At 51.0% G+C, this 22,799-nt stretch overlaps 1 protein-coding gene across 1 annotated transcript; it reads left to right on the top strand.

The window, feature by feature from the left end:
• The first annotated feature begins 265 nt into the window (after positions 1–265).
• On the top strand, positions 266–21,857 carry MORN3 (MORN repeat containing 3). The gene is made up of 7 exons (XM_030821945.1): positions 266–325; positions 2,814–2,987; positions 13,243–13,400; positions 18,488–18,647; positions 20,023–20,207; positions 20,474–20,554; positions 21,600–21,857. Exons 2-6 carry the CDS (start codon positions 2,843–2,845, stop codon positions 20,546–20,548), a joined length of 723 nt encoding a protein of 240 aa, XP_030677805.1. The 5' UTR covers positions 266–325; positions 2,814–2,842; the 3' UTR covers positions 20,549–20,554; positions 21,600–21,857.
• The last annotated feature ends 942 nt before the right edge of the window (positions 21,858–22,799 follow it).

Below are 22,799 nucleotides of genomic sequence, written 5' to 3'. Positions count from 1 at the left end.
TATAACCACAGTTACTTGGGAGAAACAGGGAGAATGGCTTGAACCCGGGAGGCGGAGGTTGCAGTGAGCCGAGATCGCGCCACTGCACTCCAGCCTGGGCGACAGAGTGAGACTCCATCTCAAAAAACAAAACAAAAACAAAACAAACAAAACAACAGTGTGACGTAAGTTTGCCGATCAAATTTTGCCGCTACCAGGTCTCGGCAGGAAGGGGCGGGCACTGCCTGGTTGGTAGGCTGGGGCGGCGCGTTGCCATAGCGACCCCGGCCAGGCCCGCTGCGCGCGCAGCTGACGGACATTGAGGCTGGATGCTGCGATCCCGCAGGTGAGCGCAGGTGAGCCGGGCGCAGGTGGGGCAGGCCCAGGACTCCTGACTGACCCCAAGCCGTCTGGTTCCCGGCTCCTCCCTCTTCCACTGTGGGTTTTTTGTTTTGTTTTGTTTTTTTCCCTTGAGACAGGGTCTCCCTCTGTCGCCTAGGCTGGAATGCAGTGGCGCCGGATGATAGCTCACTGCAGTCCCGACCTCCTAGGATGACGGCATCTTCCCACCTCAGCCTCCTGCGCAGCTGGGACTACAGGCCTGCGCCACCATGCCCAGCTAATTTTTTTTTATTATTTATTTTTTGTAGAGATAAGTTCTCACTATGGTTGTCCAGGCTGGTCTCCAACTCTTGGACTCATGTGATCCTCCCGCATCAGCTTCCCAACGTGCTGGAATTGCAGGCGGCAGCCCCCATGCCGCCAGGCTGGTCTTTGTTACTCAGCACCAAAACAACCTGGGCCAACTTTCATTTCCTGTCAACAGCTCAGGTGTTAAGACTACAGCCTCCTCCGGAGTATAACCTATGTTCCCTAAACTGTGGGATGGAGGGTGATTTTAGGTTACACTGATGAGGTGTGAAGTAACACCCAATGACATCATAAGAAAGTTATTAGAGTCTGGGTTCTCTTACAACTGTGAGTAAGCCAAGGGGAGTCAGTTTGGTGATTACATGGCATTAACACCTCTTTTAACATTTGCTAATCTTTTTTTTTTTTTTTTTTTGAGACCGAGTTTCGCTCTTTTCGCTCAGGTTGAGTGCAGTGGCGGATCTCAGCTCTCACTGCAACATCCGCCTTCCGGTTTCAAACGATTCTCCTGCCTCAGCCTCCCGAATAGCTGGGATTACAGGCGTCAGCAACCATGCCCGGCTAATTTTTGTATTTTTAGCAGAGACGGGGTTTCACCATGTTGGCCAGGCTGGTCTCAAACTCCCGACCTCGTGATCTGCCCACCTCGGCCTCCCAAAGTGCTGGGATTACAGGCGTGTGCCACCGTGCCCGGCCTTGCTAATTCCTATTTTTAACAGAGACCTTGGAGCTCAGCCAACTCTAAGCCATAGCATCTAGCTAAGACTTAAATTGGTTCTTTCAATGTTTTTATTTTTACATTTATTGTTGCCTTAGGGTACCTGCTACTGGTTTTCTATTTATAATAATGATACGTAAAGTCTCCATTCTTTTTTTTTGAGATGGAGTCTTGCTCTGTCGCCCAGGCTGGAGTGCAGTGGCACGATCTCGACTTACTGCAAGCTCCGCCTCCCGGGTTCACGCCATTCTCCTGCCTCAGCCTCCCGAGTAGCTGGGACTACGGTGCCCACCACCACGCCCGGCTAATCTGTTGTATTTTTAGTAGAGACGGGGTTTCACCATGTTAGCCAGGATGGTCTCAATTTCCTGACCTCGTGATCCACCCGCTTCGGCCACCCGAAGTGCTGGGATTACAGGCATGAGCCACTGTGCCTGGCCCTCCTTTTTTCAATATATGTATTGATTTTTTTAAAGTGAGTTAACTTATTTTCTTCTTGAGAAAAGTTCTCACTCTGTCATCCAAGCTGCTGTGCAGTGGCATGATCTCAGCTTACTGCAACCTCTGCCAATTTACATATACAGATTTACATATAAAGATTACACATTTACGTATAAAGATTAATTTACATATAAAGATTAATAATAGTACATGTGATATTTGGAAATGGGAGGGGAAAAAATCGCAACGGCATAGAATTTAGGACCTGAGATTGTTTCCCCACTCCCAGCTTTTGCTCTGCCTATTTTCTTTGCCTGGAATTATTTTTCCCTACTCCTAGGTGTGATTGTCAAAATATGTAACCCATATTTTGGGTTCATATTTTGGATTCATATTTGGCTCAGTGGCTCATGCCTGTAATCCCAGCACTTGGAGAGGCTGAGGTGGGTGGATCATTTGAGATCAGGAAATCGAGACCAACCTGGCCAACATGGTGAAACCCCGTCTCTACTAAAATACAAAAGTTCGCCAGGCGTGGTGGTGGGTGCCTGTAATACCAGCTACTTAGGAGGCTAAGGCACGAGAATCACTTGAACCCAAGAGGCAGAGGTTGTAGTGAGCCGAGATGGTGCCACTGCACTGCAGCCTGGGCAACAAAGCAAGATTCCATCTCTAAATAAATAAATATATATATTTAGAAGACATCAAAAATATATATATATATGTATATATGACCGCCACCCCCTCCCTGGGGGCAGCTTCTCCCTGATGCCATCACAAACCCTCCTGCTCTACTGGTTTCCCTAGATTCCCAGTGATTGTGCCATCAGACCCCCTGGGAGGGGGCCCCAGGAGAGGCAAGGGAGGGGCCAGCCAAAGGTCAGTCCAGCACTAAAGGATCCCCACCAAGGGCTGTTCACCTGCCCCGGGGACTCAGAACACACATGACTCTCCCCACTTGAGCTCAGGATCCCGGCATTACACGGGGCGCGCTGAGCCCCAGATGTCCCTAACCCCTCTCCAGCACCCTCCAGCCTTGCAGAAGCAGCCACCATGCCAGTCTCTAAGTGCCCGAAAAAGTCGGAGTCCCTGTGGAAGGGGTGGGACCGGAAGGCCCAGAAGAACGGCCTGCGGCGCCAGGTATACGCTGTGAATGGCGACTACTATGTGGGCGAGTGGAAGGACAATGTGAAACATGGTGAGTGGGACTCCGGGACGAGCGGCCGGAGTGGGGTCGGAGCCACAGTGGGCAGCAGGGCCAGGAAGGCAGCGTGCAGAGCTCACTGGGGACATGAGATGTGTCCCCAAGGCTCCCCAGGGTGAGTGCTGGCCCAGGCCACCTGGGGGCCTCCACATGCTGGGGCTTTTGAACAAACTCAGCCCTGACTTCAACTGAGTGAGGGTCTCAGGACCAGCAGTGGACAGACGGTCTTGAGAAACTGGCCTGCCCCCGGGGCTCTGGGACCTAGGTGGCTCAGTTCCTGCCTTCTGAGACTTGGGTTAAGCACTGGGCTGGCTGGCAACAAGAAAAGCCACCCCCACTGAAACCAGCTTGCAGCGGGGTTCTGGGCTTCGCATTCAGCTGGGCTTCGCATTCAGCTGTGATGCTCTGCAGAGGGCTGAGCGCCAGGCACAAGGGAGGACCCCCTACTCCATCCCCTCAGCAGGAGCCGGGGCTCCAGTTCTGACTAGCAGGGGGCAAAGGGATCTTATTGATACAAACTAAATCCTGACTGGGGGAAAAAATAAAGAAAAAAGAGCTTTTATTTTAAAACGTGGCACTGCTGCTCACTCCAGTCTTGCAATTCCAGACTCTGTACTCTTTTTTTTTTTGAGGGGACAAGGTCTTGCTCTGTCTCAAAAAAACAGGCTGGAGTGTAGTGGTGCCTTCATTGCTCACTGCAGCCTCGAGATCCTGGGCTCAAGCAATCCTCCTGTCCCAGCCTCCTGAATTGCTGGGATTACAAGTGGGAGTCACTGTGCCTGGCTAGATTTTGTTTTTTTTTTTTTTCTAGACGGAGTTTCACTCTTGTTGCCCGGGCTGGAGTGCAATGGCGCGATCTTGGCTCACCACAACCTCTACCTCCTGAGTTCAAGCGATTCTCCTGCCTCAGCCTCCAGAGTAGCTGGGATTACAGGCATGTGCCACCACGCCCAGCTAATTTTGTATTTTTAGTAAGATGGGGTTTCTCTGTGTTGGTCAGGCTGGTCTTGAACTCCCAACCTCAAGTGATCCGCCCGCCTCGGCCTCCCAAAGTTCTGGGATTGCCAGGCGCAGTGGCTCACGCCTGTAATCCCAGCACTTTGGGAGGCAGAGGCGGGCGGATCACGAGGTCAGGAGATCGAGACCATCCTGGCTAACACAGTGAAACCCCGTCTCTACTAAAAATACAAAAAATTAGCCGGGCGAGGTGGCGGGCGCCTGTAGTCCCAGCTACTCGGGAGGCTGAGGCAGGAGAATGGCGTGAACCCCGGGGGGGCGGAGCCTGCAGTGAGCCGAGATCGCGCCACTGCACTCCAGCCTGGGCGACAGCGAGACTCTGTCTCAAAAAAAAAAAAAAAAAAAAAGTTCTGGGGTTACAGGCGTGAGCTACTGCGCCCAGCCCGGTTCTGTGCTCTTAACCACCCTGCTCTCCTGCCTTGCTGGGTTAAGTACTTTGAAGTCAAATAAACCTGGGTTAGGATCCCAGTTCCAGGCTGGGTGCGGTGGCTCACATCTGTAATCCCAGCACTTTGGGAGGCCGAGGCAGGCAGATCACCTGAGGTCAGGAGTTCAAGACCACCTTGGCCAATATGGCGAAATCTCATCTCTACTAAAAAAATACAAAAATGGGCCAGGTGGGGCCGGGCATGGAGGATCATGCCTGTAATCCCAGCACTTTGGGAAGCCGAGGCGGGCGGATCACGAGGTCAGGAGATTGAGACCATCCTGGCTAACATGGTGAAACCCTGTCTCTACTAAAAATACAAAAAATTAGCTGGCCGTGGTAGCGGGCACCTGTAGTCCCAGCTACTCTGGAGGCTGAGGCAGGAGAGTGGCGTGAACCCGGGAGGCAGAGCTTGCAGTGAGCCGAGATCGCGCCACTGCACTCCAGCCTGGGCAACCGATCAAGACTCCGTCTCCAAAAAAAAAAAAAGACTTGGAGGAGAGGGAGTAACTGAGTGGATATTTGCAGGGACTAGCATAGAAGGTGGCAGGACCAGCTGGAGCAGAGAACATACCTGGGGTGATCAAGGAACAGCCAGGAGAACGGTGTGGGTGAAACAGAGTAAGGAAGAGAAGGAGGTCAGAGAGGCTGCAGGCCGGGGATGGTGGCTCACGCCTGTAATCCCAGCACTTTGAGAGGCCGAGGTGGGCGGATCACTTGAGATCAGGAGTTCAACACCAGCCTGGCCAACATGGCAAAACCCCATCTCTACGAAAAATACAAAAAATTAGCTGGGTCGAGTGGCGAACGCCTGTAATCCCAGCCACTAGGGAGGCTGAGGCAGGAGAATTGCTTGAACCCAGGAGGTGGAGGTTCCAGTGAGCCAGTATCATGCCACTGCACTGCAGCCTGGGTGCCAGAGCAAGACTCTGCCTCAAGAAAAATAGTCCTGGCGTGGTCGCTTATGCCTGAAATCCCAGCACTTTGGGAGGCCGAGACAGGCAGATCGCCTGAGGTCAGGAGTTCGAGACCAGCCTAGCCAACATGGTGAAACCCCATCTCTACTAAAAATACAAAAATTAGACCAGACATGATGGCAGGCACCTGTAATCTCAGCTACTTGGGAGGCTAAGACAAGAGAATTGCTTGAACCTGGAAGGAGGAGGTTACAGTGAGCTGAGATCGTGCCATTGCACTCCAGCCAGGAAGTTTCCAAGAATGAATCTCCATCTCAAAAAAAAAAAAAAAAAAAAGAGGCTGTGGGCTAAAGAAGGGTAGTCAGATCATACAGGACCGTGTCAGCCATGGTGAGAACTTTGGATTTGACTCTGTGACACAGGGAGGGTTTAGAGCAGAGGAATGACATGATCTGATTCATGTCCTATAACACCCATGCTGGCTATTTCATTGTGAATGAGGTGGGAGCAGGAAGACCCCTCAGAGGCCCTTGCAGACATCCAGGTGAGAGAAGCCAGCTTCAGCAAAGCGGGAGAACGAAGCACCCCATAAAAGCAAATTATTGAAAAGGCAGGAATGGAGCCATCCTCAGGGAAGGCTTAGGACAACTTCTCCATCTATCTGCTTCTCCCTGGCTGGCCTTTTTTCTCTCCTCCTGCAAGTATACCTCTGCATGATACACATGGCTGCCAGCATCTTAGTGACGGGATGGAGGAATCCTCTTCACTTCCTAATATGGTTTTGTTTTGTTTGAGACAGAGTTGTGCTTTGTCGCCCAGGATGGAGTGCAGTGCTGCAATCTCGGCTCACTGAAACCTCCACTTCCCAGGTTCAAGTGATTCTTGTGCCTCAGCCTCCCAAGCAGCTGGGACTAAAGGCACACACCACCACACCCAGCTAATTTTTGTATTTTCTGATAGAAACGGGGATTCACTTGCCAGGCGCGGTAGCTCACGCTTGTAATCCCAGCTCTCAGGGAGGCAGAGGCGGGAGGATAGCTTGAGCCCAGGAGTTCGAGACTTCCTTGGGCAATATAGCGAGACCCCGTTCTCCACAAAAAGGAAGAAAAAAAAAGACAAAAATAAATAAATAAGTGAGAAGGGATTCACCATGTTGGCCAGGCTGATTTCGAATTCCTGACCTCAAGTGATCTGCCCACCTCAGCCTCCCAAAGTTCTGGGATTACAAGTGTGAGCCATCATGCCCAGCCTTTTCCCCTTATTTTCCTACTTGATAAGCTTTGGTTTGCCTCACTGTGTCCTGTGCAGACTCTCAGCTCTTGCATCCCCTGTATTAAATTTTCTCTATTTGAAATAACTAGCATTGGCCGGGCGCAGTGGCTCACGCCTGTAATCCCAGCACTTTGGGAGGCCGAGGCGGGCGGATCACGAGGTTAGGAGATCGAGACCATTCTGGCTAGCACGGTGAAACCCCGTCTCTACTAAAAATACAAAAAATTAGCCGGGCGAGGTGGCAGGCGCCTGTAGTCCCAGCTACGCGGGAGGCTGAGGCAGGAGAATGGCGTGAACCCCGGGGGGCAGAGCCTGCAGTGAGCCGAGATCGCGCCACTGCACTCCAGCCTGGGTGAAAGAGCGAGACTCCGTCTCAAAAAAAAAAAAAAAAAAAGAAATAACTAGCATTTCAAACTGTCCTAGGGTCTTCAGTGTTCCGACAACCGGAGTCACTGCACTGCAGAAGACAGTGCAGTATGGTTTCTGTTGGGTCTTCTGGACCCTCAACCCTCAACTGATTCAGTCACCCAAACAGTAAGAGAAAATGCCAGGTCTTTTTTTATTTTTTTGAGACAGAGTCTCATTCTGTTGCCCAGGCTGGAGTGCAATGGTGTGATCTCGGCTCACTGCAACCTCTGCCTCCCAGGTTCAAGCGATTCTCCTGCCTCAGCCTCCTAAGTAGCTGGGATTACAGGTGCACGCCACCTCACCCGGCTAATTTTTGTATTTTTAATAGAGACGAGGTCTCACCATGTTCGTTAGGCTGGCCTCGAACTCCTGACCTCGTGATCCGCCCGCCTCAGCCTCCCAAAGTGCTGGGATTACAGGCGTGAGCCACCGCGCCCGGCCAAGACCTCGCGTTTTCTAATCCAAAAAATTAGCGGGGCGTGGTGGCGGGCGCCTGCAGTCCCAGTTACTGAGGAGGCTGAGGCAAAACAATGGCGTGAACCTGGGAGGTGGAGCTTGCAGTGAGCCAAGATCGCGCCATTGCACTCCAGCCTGGGCTACAGAGCGAGACTCCGTCTCAAAAAAAAAAAAAAAAAAAAAAAGGAAAGAAAAAGAAAACGCAAGGTCTTAAAACCAGGTCTCAGGACTCCTATACCAGGTACTCCAATACTGTCAGGCGAGGGATTTTCCCCAGCATAGGCCATATACTGTGTGCATCAACCCCTAACTCGAGTATTGGATGCCTCTTGCTCTCACCCTTCACCTTCTAATAACAGGCCCCTGCTACCTTGGTCACAGAGATGAGCAGGTAATCCAACTGGGCAAATCAAAAAACTGAGATGAGATTTTTCAAAATGGACTAGCAGAGAAAAAGCACCTTTCCCCTCTAATTCCCAACCTATTGATTCCCATGTGTCTCCTGCATTTGCCTGCAGTAGAAGAGACTGAAAGCATAGTCATGAGCACCCATCAGTGTCTTTTTTTTTTTTTTTTTTTTTGTAGGGGCTGTTGGGTTGTTTTCGCCTGTCCTGCCCCTCACTTCCTCCCGGTTTTATTTCCTTTGGGGACAACCCTCTCCCACTCTAAATCCCCAAGGTTTGGGTGGGCTGACTCCGCCCCCTGGCAGGCCTAGCCAATCACTCTGTTGCTCCTGGGTTCAAGCGATTCTCCTGCCTCCCAAGTAGCTGTGATTACAGGCACCCGCCACTATGCCCAGCTAATTTTTGTATCTTCAGTAGAGACGGGATTTCGCCATGTCGGCCAGGCTGGTCTCGAACTCCCGAACTCAAGTGATCCGCCTGCCTTGGCCTCCCAAAGTGCTGCGATTACAGGCGTGAGCCACCTCGCCCGGCTGCAACCATCATTTTCAAACCTCTGCCTTTACTCATGCAGTTCCCTGTGCCTGGACTGCCCTTCCTGGCCCCAACGTCACCCCCTCCAGGAAGTCTCTGAGTCCCCAGATTTGACCAAGTGCCCTTCTTCTGATATTGAAATCTCAGTGCCTACCTTCGTATATTGAAATTGAACTATGTCGGTATTCATCAGGCCTGTTTCATTTGCAAGAGGCAGAAATTCAACTCAGGAGGGCTTCAGCAATGCAATTCAGCCATGGTGGGATTCAGCAGCTTAATGTCACTGGAACTTGGCGTCTCCCTCCAGGTCTCCATTTTGCTTTCCTCTGCGTTGGGTTCCTTCTTAAGTCAGCTTCCTCCCCTTGCAGGCCCGGGTGGGTGTGGTGGCCCAAATGGACTTACACGGAGTCTCATTGTACCAACTTGGGTCAGGTGGCCTGCACTGACCCAATCACAGCAGCCTGGTGGGTAGAATACACTGATTGGCTAGGCCTGCCAGGGGGCGGAGTCAGCCCACCCAAACCTTGGGGGTTTAGAGTGGGAGAGCGGTGTCCCCAAAGGAAATAAAACCAGGAGGAAGTGAGGGGCAGGACAAGTGCAAACAACCCAACAGCCCCTACAGTGTTAATGGGCCCTACCAGACCATGGGCTCCCCAAGGGCAAAAATAATAACAAAGGCTCCCATGATTTGAGAGAGAGAAAAAAATAAAAAATGAAAACAACAACAAAGGCTAACATTGACATCGCATTTCCTATTTGTACGCTCTAAGTGCTGTACACGTATCCTGGAATCTAATGATAAGAAACAACCCCATGAGATACTATTTTTCTTTTCAGAAAATTAGAATGGTCCCGTAATTACTCACAAATTGAATCTTTTCTCCCTCAGCTTTATTGCGGTATGATTGACAAAGAAAAATTGTATATATTTAAGATGTGTAGTAAGATGTTTTCTTAAAAGTCCACATTTCGAAGGGCAGGCACAGTGGCTCACGCCTGTAATCCCAGCACTTTCGGAGGCTGAGGTGGGTGGATCTCCTGAGGTCGTGAGTTGGAGACCAGCCTGGCCAACGTGGAGAAACACCGTCTCTACTAAAAAGACAAAATTAGCCAGACGTGGTGGCGCATGCCTGTAATCCCAGCTACTCAGGAGGCTGAGGCAGGAGAATCGCTTGAACCCAGGAGGTGGAGGTTGCAGTGAGCCGAGATTGCGCCGTTGCACTCCAGCCTGAGCAACAAGAATGAAACTCTGTCTCAAAAAAAAAAAAATCTACATTTCGAAATGATTAGTACAATCAAAGTAATTAGCATATCCATCTCCTCACATTATTACCATTTTGTTTGTGTGTGGTGAGAACAATTAAGATCTATTATCTTAGCAAATTTCAAGTACAGTATCCAAGACACCAATACAGTATTAATATAGAACGATGCTGTACACCAGGTCTCCAGATCTTTGTTTTTTTTTGTTTTGTTTTGTCTTTTTGAGACGGAGTCCCGCTCTGTTGCCAGGCTGGAGGGCAGTGGTGCGATCTTGGATCACTGCAACCTCCGCCTCCCGGGTTCAAACGATTCTCTTGCCTCCAGCCTCCCAAGCAGCAGGGACTACAGGTGCGCACCACCATGCCCAGCTAATTTTTGTATTTTTAGTAGAGACGGGGTTTCACCATGTTGGCCAGGATGGTCTTGATCTCCTGACCTCATGATCTGCCTGCCTCGGCCTCCCGAAGTGCTGGGATTACAGACACGAGCCACTGCACCCGACCTGTTTGTTTTGAAACAGTCTTGCTCTGTCGTCCAGGCTGGAGTGCAGTGGCACAGTCTCACTCACTGCAACCTCTGCCTCTGAAGTTCAAGCAATTCTCCTACATCAACCTCCTGAGTAGCTGGGATTACAGGCATGCGCCTCCACACCAGGCTAATTTGTGTATATTTATTACAGACAGGGCTTAACCATGTTGCCCAGGCTAGTCTTGAACTTCTAGCCTCAAGTGATTCACCTGCCTCAGCCTCCCAAATTGCTGGGATTATAGGAGTGAGCAACCGTGCCCAGCCTTGGGTCTCCAAATCTTGTACATCTTATAACAAAAAGTATGCACCCTTTGACAGAACATCTCCACGTTTTCCCTACCCCACCAGCCCCTGCTAACTGCTATTTTACCGTTTCTATGAGTTTGACTTTTTTAGATTCCACATATAAGTAAAATCATGCAGTATTTGTCTTTCTCTGCTTGGCTTATTTCACTTGGCATAATGTCCTCCAGATTCATCCATGTTGTCACAAATGGCACGTTTTCTTTTCCTTCCTTCCTTCCTTCCTTCCTTCCTTCCTTCCTTCCTTCCTTCCATTTCCTCCCTTCCTCCCTCTCTCCCTCACTCCCTCTCTCCCTCTCTCCCTTTCTCTCTTTCTTTCACAGTCTCACTCTGTCACCCGAGCTGGAGTGCAGTGGTGCCATCTCAGCTCACTGCAACCTCCGCCTCCCAGATTCAAGTGATTCTCCTGCCTCAGCCTCCAGAGTAGCTGGGATTACAGGCAAGTACCACCACGCCCAGCTAATTTTTGTATTTTTCGTAGAGACCAGGTTTCACCATGTTAGCCAGGCTGGTCTCGAACTCCTGACCTCAAGTGATCAGCCCCCATCAGCCTCCCAAAGTGCTGAGATTACAGGCGTGAGCCACTGCTCCCAGCCCCCATAAGATACTTTTTTTTTTTTTTTTTTTTTTTTTTTTTGAGAGGGAGAGAATTTAGCTCTTATTGCCCAGGCTGGAGTGCAATGGCGCAATCTCGGCTCAGCTCACTGCAACCTCCGCCTCCCTGGTTCAAGGAATTCTCCCGCCTCAGCCTCCCAAGTAGCTTGGATTACAGGCACCCACCACCACGCCCAGCTAATTTTTTGTATTTTTAGTAGAGACGGGATTTCACTATGTTGGCCAGGCTGGTCTCAAACTCCTGACCTCAGGCGATCCACCAGCCTTGGCCTCCCAAAGTGTTGGGATTACAGGCATAAGCGACCGCGCCCAGACCCCCCATAAGATATTCTTATACCCATTTTACAGCTGAGGTATCTGAGGCTCAGAGAGACCCAAAGAATTAACTTACTTGGTCAAGGTCACAAAGCTCAGAGGGATAATGTTGAATTTGTTCCTGGGTTACCAAGGACCCAGACATGAATTGGCCAATATAGGTACTCCAGAAATATTTTTTTATTTTTTTATTTTATTTTTTTATTTTTTTGAGATGGAGTCTCGCTCTGTCACCCAGGCTGGAGTGCAGTGTTGCGAGCTCAGCTCGCTGCAAGCTCCGCCTCCCGGGCTCACGCCATTCTCCTGCCTCAGCCTCCCAAGTAGCTGGGACTACAGGCGCCCGCCACCACTCCCAGAGAATTTTTTGTATTTTTAGTAGAGACGGGGTTTCACCATGTTAGCCAGGATGGTCTCGATCTCCTGACCTCATGATCCACCCGCCTCGGCCTTCCAAAGTGCTGGGATTACAGGCGTGAGCCACCACGCCCGGCCTAACTCGGTCTCAAAAAAAAAAAAGAAAAAAGAAAAAAAAAAAAAAAAAGGCTGGGTGTGGTGGCTCATGCCTGTAATCCCAGCATTATGGGAGGCCAAGGCAGGCGGATCATGATGTCAGGAGTTACAGACCAGCCTGGCCAATATGGTAAAACCCCGTCTTTACTAAAAATACAAAAATTAGCTGGGCATGGTGGCGGGTGCCTGTAATTCTAGCTACTGGGGAGGCTAAGGCAGGAGAATCTCTTGAACCAGAAAGCAGAGGTGGCAGTGAGCCGAGATTCCAACACTGCACTTCAGCCTGGGTGACAGAGCAAGACTGTCTCAAAAAAAAAAAGAAAAAAAAAAAAAAAAGAGAAAAAAGTAAATTAACAGGTATTAGTCACCTATAACATGCCAGGAACTGTTTGTTTGTTTGTTTGTTTGTTTGTTTTATTTTGAGATGGAGTTTCGCTCGTTTCCCAGGCTGGAATGCAATGACGCCATCCCGGCTCACTGCAACCTGCGCCTCCCAGGTTCAAGAGATTATCATGCCTCAGCTTCCTGAGTAGCTGGGATTACAGGCGGCTGCCAACACGACTGCCTAATTTTTGTATTTTTAGTAGACACAGGGTTTCACCATGTTGGCCAAGCTGGTCTCGAACTCCTGACCTCAGGTGATCCACCCACCTCAGCCTCCCAAAGTGCTGGGATTACAGGCTCGAGCCACTGCACCCAGCCTCCAGGCACAGTTTTTCAGTGCAGTGAACAAAACAGACCAAAGTCTGTGCCCTCCTGCAGCTCACATTCTCCTGGAAAAGATAGACATGCGACACTAATCAACAAATAAGAGAATTACCTCTGGCCGGACGCAGTGGCTCACGCCTGTAATCCCAGCACTTTGGGAGACCGAGGTGGGCATATCACTTGCGGTCAGGAGTTTCAGACCTGCCTGGCCAACATGGAACCCCATCTTTACTAAAACACAAAATTAGCTAAGTGTGTTGGCACACACCTGTAGTCCTAGCTACTATGGCGGCTGAGGCAGGAGTATCTCTTGAACCCCGGAGGCAGAGGTTGCAGTGAGCTGAGATCGCACCACTGCACTCCAGACTGGGCGACAGAGTGAGACACTGTCTCAAAAAAAAAAGAAATGGAACTTTCCTGGCCTTCTCCTGGGTACTGGGTGTCTAGGATGATGCACAGAGCCTGTCCCAGCTCTCAAGATTCCTCTAGTTGGGGGCCCCTGAGGTTCAGGCAGGCACACCACCCCCACCCCCAGGCGGCCATGTCTGCAGCATTGCCCATCTGTGTGTCACCAGGGAAAGGAACACAGGTCTGGAAGAAGAACGGAGCCATCTATGAAGGGGACTGGAAGTTTGGGAAGCGAGATGGCTACGGCACCCTCAGCCTTCCTGACCAACAGATAGGAAAGTGCAGGAGAGTCTACTCAGGCTGGTGGAAAGGTGATAAGAAATCGGTGAGCAGGGCTGCCAGCCAGGCTGAGTGTGAGTGTGTGTGTGTGTGTGTGTGTGTGTAGGGGGAGCCGAGAGAGGCCTGGGAGAAAAGAGAGGGGACGTCTACAGGGAGGAGGACAAGGTTGTGGTGCGCGTGGGAGAAGGAAGGGGTGGGGGAATTGCAAAGTTTCTCAGAACAAAACCCAGGAAACAGGAAGCAACAGAAGGCCAGGGAGGAGCCCACGAAACCCTTTGGTTGCAACGAGCCAGCCAGGCTTGTGGGGACGAATTTGCCTCCACCCTCTTCCCCCTCGTTTCCTGGCTTTCTTTTCCCCAGGTATCTCTTTCTGAGAATCCCCTTTCTGCTGGGCCTGAATAAAAGGGAGGTAGGAAAAGTGGGAGCAAGAGGGCAGAGGACAAGAGAGGAGGGTCCCGGGGGGCAGAAGCCAGCCAGAGGCGCATGCTCAGCCCGGAAACACCCAAGCTGGGCACAGGTTCCCTCCATCTACTCCCACAAGTGTGGAGGAATCCACACCATCAGTCCCAGAGACACTAATAATAAACAGTATTGCAACTGAGCAACTGCTACTGTGAGCCTGAAACACATATTTAAAACTTTCTTTTTTCTTTTTTTTTTTTTTTTTTTTTGGAGACAGAGTCTCGCTCTGCCGCCCAGGCTGGAGTGTAGTGGCGCCATCTTGGCTCACTGCAAGCTCCGCCTCCCGGATTCACGCCATTCTCCTGCCTCAGCCTCCCAAGTAGCTGGGACTACAGGCACCCGCCACCACGCCCGGCTAATTTTTTGTATTTTTAGTAAAGACGGGGTTTCACCGTGTTAGCCAGGATGGTCTCGATCTCCTGACCTCATGATCCGCCCGCCTTGGCCTCCCAAAGTGCTGGGATTACAGGCGTGAGCCACCGTGCCCGGCCTGAAACACATTTAATATTCAGTTAACTCTCACAGCAACAGCTCATCATCGTTATCATCTTCATGCCCATTTTATTGATAAGCAAACAAGCTCGAAGAGATGAGGTGTCTTGTAACTGCCCAAGGGGTTCACCTTGCCCGTGCCTGGCCCCGAGTTGTATTATTACTCAAATCAGTCTCCCCGAACATTCCAGCAGCAGAGTTTTTAAGGATAACTTGGTGGGTGGGGGAAAGACAGTGAACCAGGAGTAATGATTGGTCAGAGATAAAATCATAGGGAGTCAAAGCTGTCCTCTTGCTCCCTAGACAGAGCCGATTCATCAAGACAGGGGAATTGCAATAGAGAAAATGTAATTAACACAGAACTGGCTGTGTGGGAGACCTGAGTTGTATTATTATTATTATTTATTTATTTATTTATTTATTATTTGAGATGGAGTTTCGCTCTTGTTGCCAGGCTGGAGTGCAATGGCATGATCTCGGCTCACCGCAACCTCTGCCTCCTGGGTTCAAGCGGTTCTCCTGCCTCAATCTCCCGAGTAGCTGGGATTACAGGCATGTGGCATCACACACTGCTAATTTTGTATTTTTAGTAGAGACAGAGTTTCTCCATATTGGCCAGGCTGGTCTCGAACTCCTGACCACAGGTGATCCACCAGCCTGGGCCTCCCAAAGTGCTAAGATTACAGGCATGAGCCACCGCGTCTGGCCCTGAGTTGTATTATTACTCAAATCAGTCTCCCCGAACATTCTGGCTGCAGAGTTTTTAAGGATAACTTGGTGGGTGGGGGAAAGACAGTGAGCCAGGCGATGTGATTGGTCATAGATGAAATCATAGGGAGTCAAAGCTGTCTTCTTGCCCTGAGTCAGTTCCTGGGTGGGGGGGGCCACAAGATCACATAAATCAGTTTATTGATTTGGGTAGTGCCAGCTGATCCATCAAGTGCAAGGTCTGCAAAATATCTTAAGCACTGATCTTAGGAGCAGTTTAGGGAGGGTCAGAATCTTGTAGCTTCCAGCTGCATGACTCCTAAACCATAATTTATAATCTTGTAGCTAATGTTAATCCTACAAAGGCAATGTAGTCCCCAGGCAAGAAGGAGGTCTTCGGGAAAGGGCTGTTACTGTCTTTGTTTAAACTATAAACTATAAACTAAGTTTCTCCCAAAGTTAGTTCAGCTTAAGCCCAGGAATGGACATGGACAGCTTAGAGGTTAGAAGCAAGATGGAGTCGGTTGAGTTAAATCTCTTTCACTGTCTCAGTCATAATTTTGCAAAGGCAGTTTCAGTCTTGCCTGGAGTCACACAGCTAGCGAGTGGTAGAGCCCAGGGTTTCATGTTCTCTGCTCCCAAACTGTTTATTGGCAAGTAGGAAGAGAAAGCCCTGAATAACCAATTTACATAGAATATGGTGTCAGGAGGGATGTTTTCACAGGGTGCCCAGAGAAAGGTCATTAAGTCCAGCCTAGAGAATTCAGGGCAGAAGGCTAGGCACAATGGCTCACGCCTGTAATCCCAGCAATTTGGGAGGCCGACGGGGGTGTATCACTTGAGGTCAGGAGTTCGAGACTAGCCTGGCCAACATGGTGAAACCCCTGTCTCTACTAAATAAAAATACAAAAAAATTAGCCGGGCATAGTGGTGTGTACCTGTAGTCCCAGCTAGGGAGATGGAGACATTAGAATCGCTTGAAGCCGGGAGGCAGAGGTGGCAGTGAACCGAGATTGTGCCACTGCACTTCAGCCTGGACAACAGAGTGAGACTCCATCTCAAAATAAATAAATAAATAAATAGGCCGGGCACGGTGGCTCACACGTGTAATCCCAGCACTTTGGGAGGCCGAGGCGGGCGGATCACGAGGTCAGGAGATCGAGACCACGGTGAAACCCCGTCTCTACTAAAAATGCAAAAAAATTAGCCGGGCGTGGTGGCGGGCGCCTGTAGTCCCAGCTACTCAGAGAGGCTGAGGCAGGAGAATGGCGTGAACCTGGGAGGCGGAGCTTGCAGTGAACCGAGATTGCGCCACTGCACTCCAGCCTGGGCAACAGAGCGAGACTCCGTCTCAAAAAAATAAAATAAATAAATAAATAAAACCATATAATAATAATAATTAGCTGGATGTCGTGGTGCACATCTGTAGTCCCACCTTTTCAAAAGGCTGAGGCAGGAGGATTGCTTGATCTCGGGAGGCTGAGGCTATACTGAGCTATGGTGGTGCCACTGCACTTCAGCCTGGACAACAGAGCAAGACTTGTCTCAAAAAGAGGGAATTCAGGGCAGGCTTCCTGTAGGAGGTGACACTAAAAGATGTTACGAGTTAGCCAGGAAGACAAAAAAGGGAGAAAGATGGGAGGCAAAAAAACAGCAAAGGGAAGGAGATGTAAAACATCAGGGCGTGTCTGCCCTGGGGCAGGAGTGAGGAGAAGAGTTGCAGGGGCCCTCAGGGATACGTGGGAAATCAGGATTTTGAGGAGTAGACTTGGCTTCTCAACCCAACCTCCTCGGGTGTGATCTGCAAACAGACCTTGTTTCCCTGTGGTTGGACACTAAGTGTGGTGTTTTTTGTTTTTGTTTTTTTTTGTTGTTGTTGAGATGGAGTCTCTCTCTGTTGCCCAGGCTGGAGTGCATTGGTGCGATCTTGGCTCACTGCAAACTCCACCTCCTGGTTCACGCCCTTCTCCTGCCTCAGCCTCCCCAGCAGCTGGGACTACGGGCACCCGACACCACACCCAGCTAATTTTTCATATTTTTAGTAGAGATGGGTTTTCACCATGTTAGCCAGGATGGTCTCGATCTCCTGACCTCGTGATCTGCCTGCCTCGGCCTCCCAAAGTGCTGGGATTACAGGCGTGAGCCACAGCGCCCAGCCTAAGTGTGGTGTTTTTTGTTTGTTTGTTTGTTTTTTGAGACAGTCTTGCTCTGTTGCCCAGGCGGGAGTGCAATGGCACGATCTGGGCTCACTGCAACCTCCGACTACTGGGTTCAAGCAATTCTTCTGCCTCAGCCTCCCAAGTAGCTAGTATTACAGGTGCCCACCACCACACTCAGCTAATTTTTTGTATTTTTAATAGAGACAGGGTTTTGCCATGTTGGTCAGGCTGGTCTAAAACTCTTGACCTCAGGTGATCCACCTGCCTCGGCCTCCCAAAGTGCTGGGATTACAGGCATAAGCCACCACGCCAGGCTAAGTATGGTGTTTACGTTCATTTTTCTGGGTCAAAATAAGAGTGGGAGGGGGGCGAGCATGATCAGATGGGCGATTTTTTTTTTTTTTTTTTTTGAGACAGCGTCTCACCCCGTCACCTAGGCTACCGTGCGTTCTCAGCTCACTGCAACCTCCATCTCCCAGGTTCAAGTGATTCTCTTGCCTCAGCCTCCCGAGTAACTGGGATCACAGGCGCCGCCATCACGCCCAGCTAATTTTTTGTATTTTTAGTAGAGATAGGGTTTCACCATGTTGGCCAGGCTGGTCTCAAACTCCTGACCTCAAGTGATCCACCCACCTCAGCCTTCTAAAGTGAGCCAGTGAGCCACAGCGCCCAGCCTAGATGGGCAATTTAAAGAATCCTCTGGCGCTGTAGGGGCTGCATGGTGCATGGTGGGGTGGGGATGAGAGAGGAGAGGGTGGGTCAGTAAGGAGGGAGTTTAATGACCGGCTGCATGGAGGAGGCAGCAGAGGGACAGAGAGAAACGGAGCATGGGGAGATCCTTCAAGACATTATTGGTGGGCACTGTGGCTCACAGCTATAATCCCAGCACTTTGGGAGGCTGAGGCTGGCGGATCACTTGACATCAGGAGTTCAAGACCAGCCTGGCCAACATGGTGAAACCCTGTCTCTCCTAAAAATACAAAAATTAGCAGGGCATGGTGGTGTGTGTCTGTAATCCCAGCTGTTCAGGAGGCTGAGGCAGGAGAATCACTTGAACCTGGGGGACGGAGGTTACAATGAGCCGAGATCACACCACTGCACTCCAGCCTGGGTGACAGAGTGGAGCTCTGTCTAAAAAAAAAAAAAAAAAAAAAAGGATCCTCCGCTAAGACACGACCCTCCCCTCCGCTTGGACGTAGGGCTGAGGAAGAAGGAAGAAGCTGGGGTATGTGGCTCTAGGGGTGCCTGGGAAGACGGTGGGCTTTCCTAGTGTTGGGGGGTGCCCTGAGTAGTAGCATCTTGGTACTTTCAGGGTTATGGGATCCAGTTTTTCGGACCCAAGGAGTATTATGAAGGTGAGTGGTGTGGCAGCCAGCGCAGCGGGTGGGGCCGTATGTACTACAGCAACGGCGACATCTACGAGGGACAGTGGGAGAACGACAAGCCCAACGGGGAAGGCATGCTGCGCCTGAGTGAGTGCCCCGCCCCCGCCGGCCCCGCCCACCCGCCCCCGCCCCCGCCCCCGGTAGCGAGCTCGTCACGCCCATCTGGTCCCACAGAGACAGGCCACACCCCACACTCTTGTCTCACACTGGCCCTTGTGTCAGTGTGGGACAAGAGAGGAAGAGGACCCTATCCCTCCCCTCAGTCACAAAAGGTCATATAAATTTCATATAAATAGGCCGGGCGTGGTGGCTCACGCTTGTAATCCCAGCACTTTGGGAGGCCGAGGCGGGCGGATCACGAGGTCAGGAGATCGAGACCACGGTGAAACCCCGTCTCTACTAAAAATACAAAAAATTAGCCGGGCATGGTGGCGGGCGCCTGTAGTCCCAGCTACTCGCAGAGGCTGAGGCAGGAGAATGGCGGGAACCCGGGGGGCGGAACCTGCAGTGAGCCGAGATTGCGCCACTGCACTCCAGCCTGGGTGACAGAGCGAGACTCCGTCTCAAAAAAAAAAAAAAAAAAAAAAAAAAAAAAAAAAAATTCATATAAATATATAAATTTCATATAAATATATAAATATGATGCTATTTATATGAAATTTTTAGAACACGCAACTCCACAGAGACAGAAAGTAGACTAACGGTTGCCTAGGACTATGGGGGTGGTGACACTAGCGGGTGTGGGGAATGGCTGCTTAATGGGCACAGGGTTTCCTTTGGGGGTGATTAAAACGTTTTGAAACTAGATAGAGGTAATGGTTGCACAGCATTGTGAATGTACTAAATGCCACTGAACTATGCACTTCAAAATGGTCAACTTATGTTATATGAACTTACATCTCAATTTTTTAAAAAAGACCAGGCGCGGTGGCTCATGCCTGTAATCCCAGCACTTTGGGAGGCAGAGGCGGGCGGATCATGAGGTCAGGAGTCTGAGATCAGCCTGACCAACATGGAGAAACCCCGTCTCTACTAAAAATACAAAAAGTAGCTGCGTGTGGTGGCACACACCTGTAATCCCAGCTACTCAGGAGGCTGAGGCAGGAGAATCGCTTGAACTTGGGAGGCGGAGGTTGTCACCCAGGCTGGAGTGCTGTGGGGCAATCTCAGCTCACTGCAGCCTCAACTTCTTGAGCTCAAGCCATCCTCCCCCTTCAGCCTCCCAAGTAGCTGGGACTATAGGTGCACACCACTATGCCCAGCTAATTTTTAAAAAATTGTTTTTGCAGAGATGGGGGTCTCACTATGTTGCTCAGGCTGGTCTTGATCTCCTGGGCTTATGAGCATCCCATCTTGGCCTCCCAATGTGTTGGGATTTGCACTGAGCTCTGGAAGAGCGACCCCTGGGGATCTAGCTTAGTTTGGTGTACCCTGCACCACCTCTCCCTGTCCTTTCCCCCAGAGAACGGGAACCGCTATGAGGGCTGCTGGGAGAGAGGCATGAAGAACGGGGCCGGGCGTTTCTTCCATCTGGACCATGGCCAGCTGTTTGAAGGCTTCTGGGTGGACAATATGGCCAAATGCGGGACGATGATCGACTTTGGCCGTGACGAGGCCCCTGAGCCCACTCAGTTCCCCATTCCTGAGGTGGGCAGCCCTCACCAGGGCCCTGTGGCCACCCCCAGCCTGAGACAGAAGCCAGCATCCCCAGCCATGCCCAGCCCAGACCTGCCAGGCCCAGCCCAGCCCAGACAGGGAACAGACAAGGATTTGTTTTCAGTCAGGTCATCCCTAGCAAGGGAGGTGGCTCCTGATGAGGCTGGCAGCACCCCACAGGGCAGGCAGCGCCAGCCAAGGCTGGCAGCCTGGGTCCTCCATGCTCTCCAAACCAACTTCTTGGTATTTCCCTCCAGGTCAAAATCCTAGACCCTGATGGTGTGCTGGCGGAAGCCTTGGGCATGTTCAGGAAGACAGAGGAAGGAGATTGATGCCAGGTGAGGGGTGGGCACGCCTGCCAAGTTCTGACGTGGCTGAGGCTGCTCCAGGGCCCGGAACAATGCACAGATCTCCTGGGGTCTGCAAAGGGCTTGGGGTGGGGGAGTGGGGGAGCAAGACCAGAGAGGGCAGGCTTCTTGCCTCCTACAGTCCAGGTGTCCTTTTTGACTCTTCCTCTTCAAAACCCTTTTTGACCGGCCGTGGTGGCTCTTGCCTTTAATCCCAGCACTTTGGGAGGCCAAGGCAGGCGGATCACTTGAGGTCAGGAATTCGAGACCAGCCTGGCCAACATGGTGAAACTCCGTCTCTACTAAAAATACAAAAATTAGCCAGGCGTGGTGGCAGGCACCTGTAGTCCCAGCTACTCGAGAGGCTGAGGCAGGGGAATCACTTGAACCCTGGAGGTGAAGGTTGCAGTGAGCTGAGATCACACCACTGCACTCCAGCCTGGGTGACAGAATGGGACTCTGTCTCAAAAAAACAAAACTCACCAGGCACGGTGGCTCACGCCTGTAATCCCAGCACTTTGGGAGGCCGAGGTGGGTGGATCACGAGGTCAGGAGTTCAAGACTAGCTTGGCCAAGATGGTGAAACCCCATCTGTACTAAAAACACAAAAATTAGCTGGGCGTGGGGGCGGGCACCTGTAATTCTAGCTACTCAGGAGGCTAAGGCAGAGAATTGCTTGAACCCGAGAGGCGGAGGTTGCAGTGAGCTGAAACTGTGCCACTGCACTCCAGTCTGGGTGAGACTCTGTCTCAAAAAACAAACAAACAAACCATTTCACTGAAGACCAGTGCATTCCAAACCTTCTATTTGCACCCTGGGCCACACAACTGGGCTGGCACGGGGTTGAAAGGAGGTGGTCTCCTGGCTTCTGAACACCCTTGAGTAAGGCAGTTGGCCTTCAGCCTCCATTTACACATCTGTCCAGTGGGGTCTTGTCCAGTCCAAGCCCTCCTGGGCGCGATTTGCGGATTTGAGGAGAGGACATTGGTACAGCGTCTTTCAAATGCCAGCTCCACCATCCCCCTTTCCCCTGCAGAGAACACAAACGCTTCAGGAGAAATTCAAGCCTGTGTCACCCGATCGCTCAGACCAGTGCGGCTCTGGCTGGAGGAGTCAGCAGCGGCTCCAGGCATGCCCCTGGCACCCTCAGAGGGCCCCTCACTCCCCCCAGCACTGGGTCGTTCCTTGCCAATAGGAAGGCCGGTGCTTCTCTCCCAGGCTGTCCTCGGGACCCTCTTCATTTTCTGATCTCATCCTGGAGTGCATGAGAATAAAGAATAACCAAGTGGTATAAGCCTGGGCCTATGGGATAAGGATGGGGCACTCGAGGGGGCTCAGCAGGGCTTTCAGGTTTAGAAGAGGGAAGACCTGCCTTGGCTGGGCTGCCTGGGCTTAGCTTGGGGGAGTAAGGGCAGGTCTTAGGCCAGTTGCAGTGGCTCATTCCTGTAATCCCAGAACTTGGGAGGCCAAGGTAAGAGGACTGCTTGAGGCCAGGAGTTCGAGACCAGCCTAGGCAACATAGCAAGACCCTGACCCTACAAAAAAAATTTAAAAATATAAAAGAAAGGAAAAGAGAAAGAAATGGCAGGTCCCCTGTGAGATAACCCAAATGACCCAGAGAGAAGGCCTGCATCCTGCCACACTGGCTGCCAAGATTTGAGATTATAAAATTTCCTGATCACTTCTCAGCCTAACACAGGGCTCTCAATCTTGAAATCCCGTGGAAACTTTACAAAGCTGTGGAAGCCCAGGTCCCACACCCAGAGATTCACAGGTTCACATCTAATTCATCTGGGGTGAGGCCTGAGCTTTCAGAAAATTCCCCAGGTGATTTTTTTTTTTTTTTTTTTTTTTTTTTTTGAGACGTAGTCTCCCTCTATCGCCCAGGCTGGAATGCAGTGGCGTGATCTCAGCTCACTGCAACCTCTGCCTCCCATGTTCAAGCGATTCTCCTACCTCAGCCTCCTGAGTAGCTGGGATTACAGGCGCATGCAACCGTGCCCAGCTAATTTTTGTATTTTTAGTAGCGATGGGATATCACCATGTTGGTCAGGCTGGTCTTGAACTCCTGACCTCGTGATCTGCCCCGCTCAGCCTCCTAAAGTGCTGGGATTACAGGCGTGAGCCACCGAGCCTGGCCTTTTTTTTTTTTTTTGAGACAGAGTCTCGCTCTGTCACCCAGGCTGGAGTGCAGTGGCACAATCTCGGCTCACTGCAACCTCCGCCTCCCTGGTTC

Source organism: Nomascus leucogenys, chromosome 10 (genome assembly GCF_006542625.1).
Source record: "Nomascus leucogenys isolate Asia chromosome 10, Asia_NLE_v1, whole genome shotgun sequence".
NCBI lineage: Eukaryota > Metazoa > Chordata > Mammalia > Primates > Hylobatidae > Nomascus > Nomascus leucogenys.
The sequence above is the reverse complement of the archived record's forward strand: the minus strand, read 5'-3'. Positions and strand labels throughout refer to the sequence as shown.

Coding starts and splice junctions, on each gene's coding strand:
- MORN3 (XM_030821945.1), top strand. CDS start 2,843: ATGCCAGTCTCTAAGTGCCCGAAAAAGTCGGAGTCCCTGTGGAAGGGG. Junction 13,401..18,487: donor GGAAAGGTGATAAGAAATCG/GTGAGCAGGGCT, acceptor TGGTACTTTCAG/GGTTATGGGATCCAGTTTTT. Junction 18,648..20,022: donor GGAAGGCATGCTGCGCCTGA/GTGAGTGCCCCG, acceptor CCTTTCCCCCAG/AGAACGGGAACCGCTATGAG.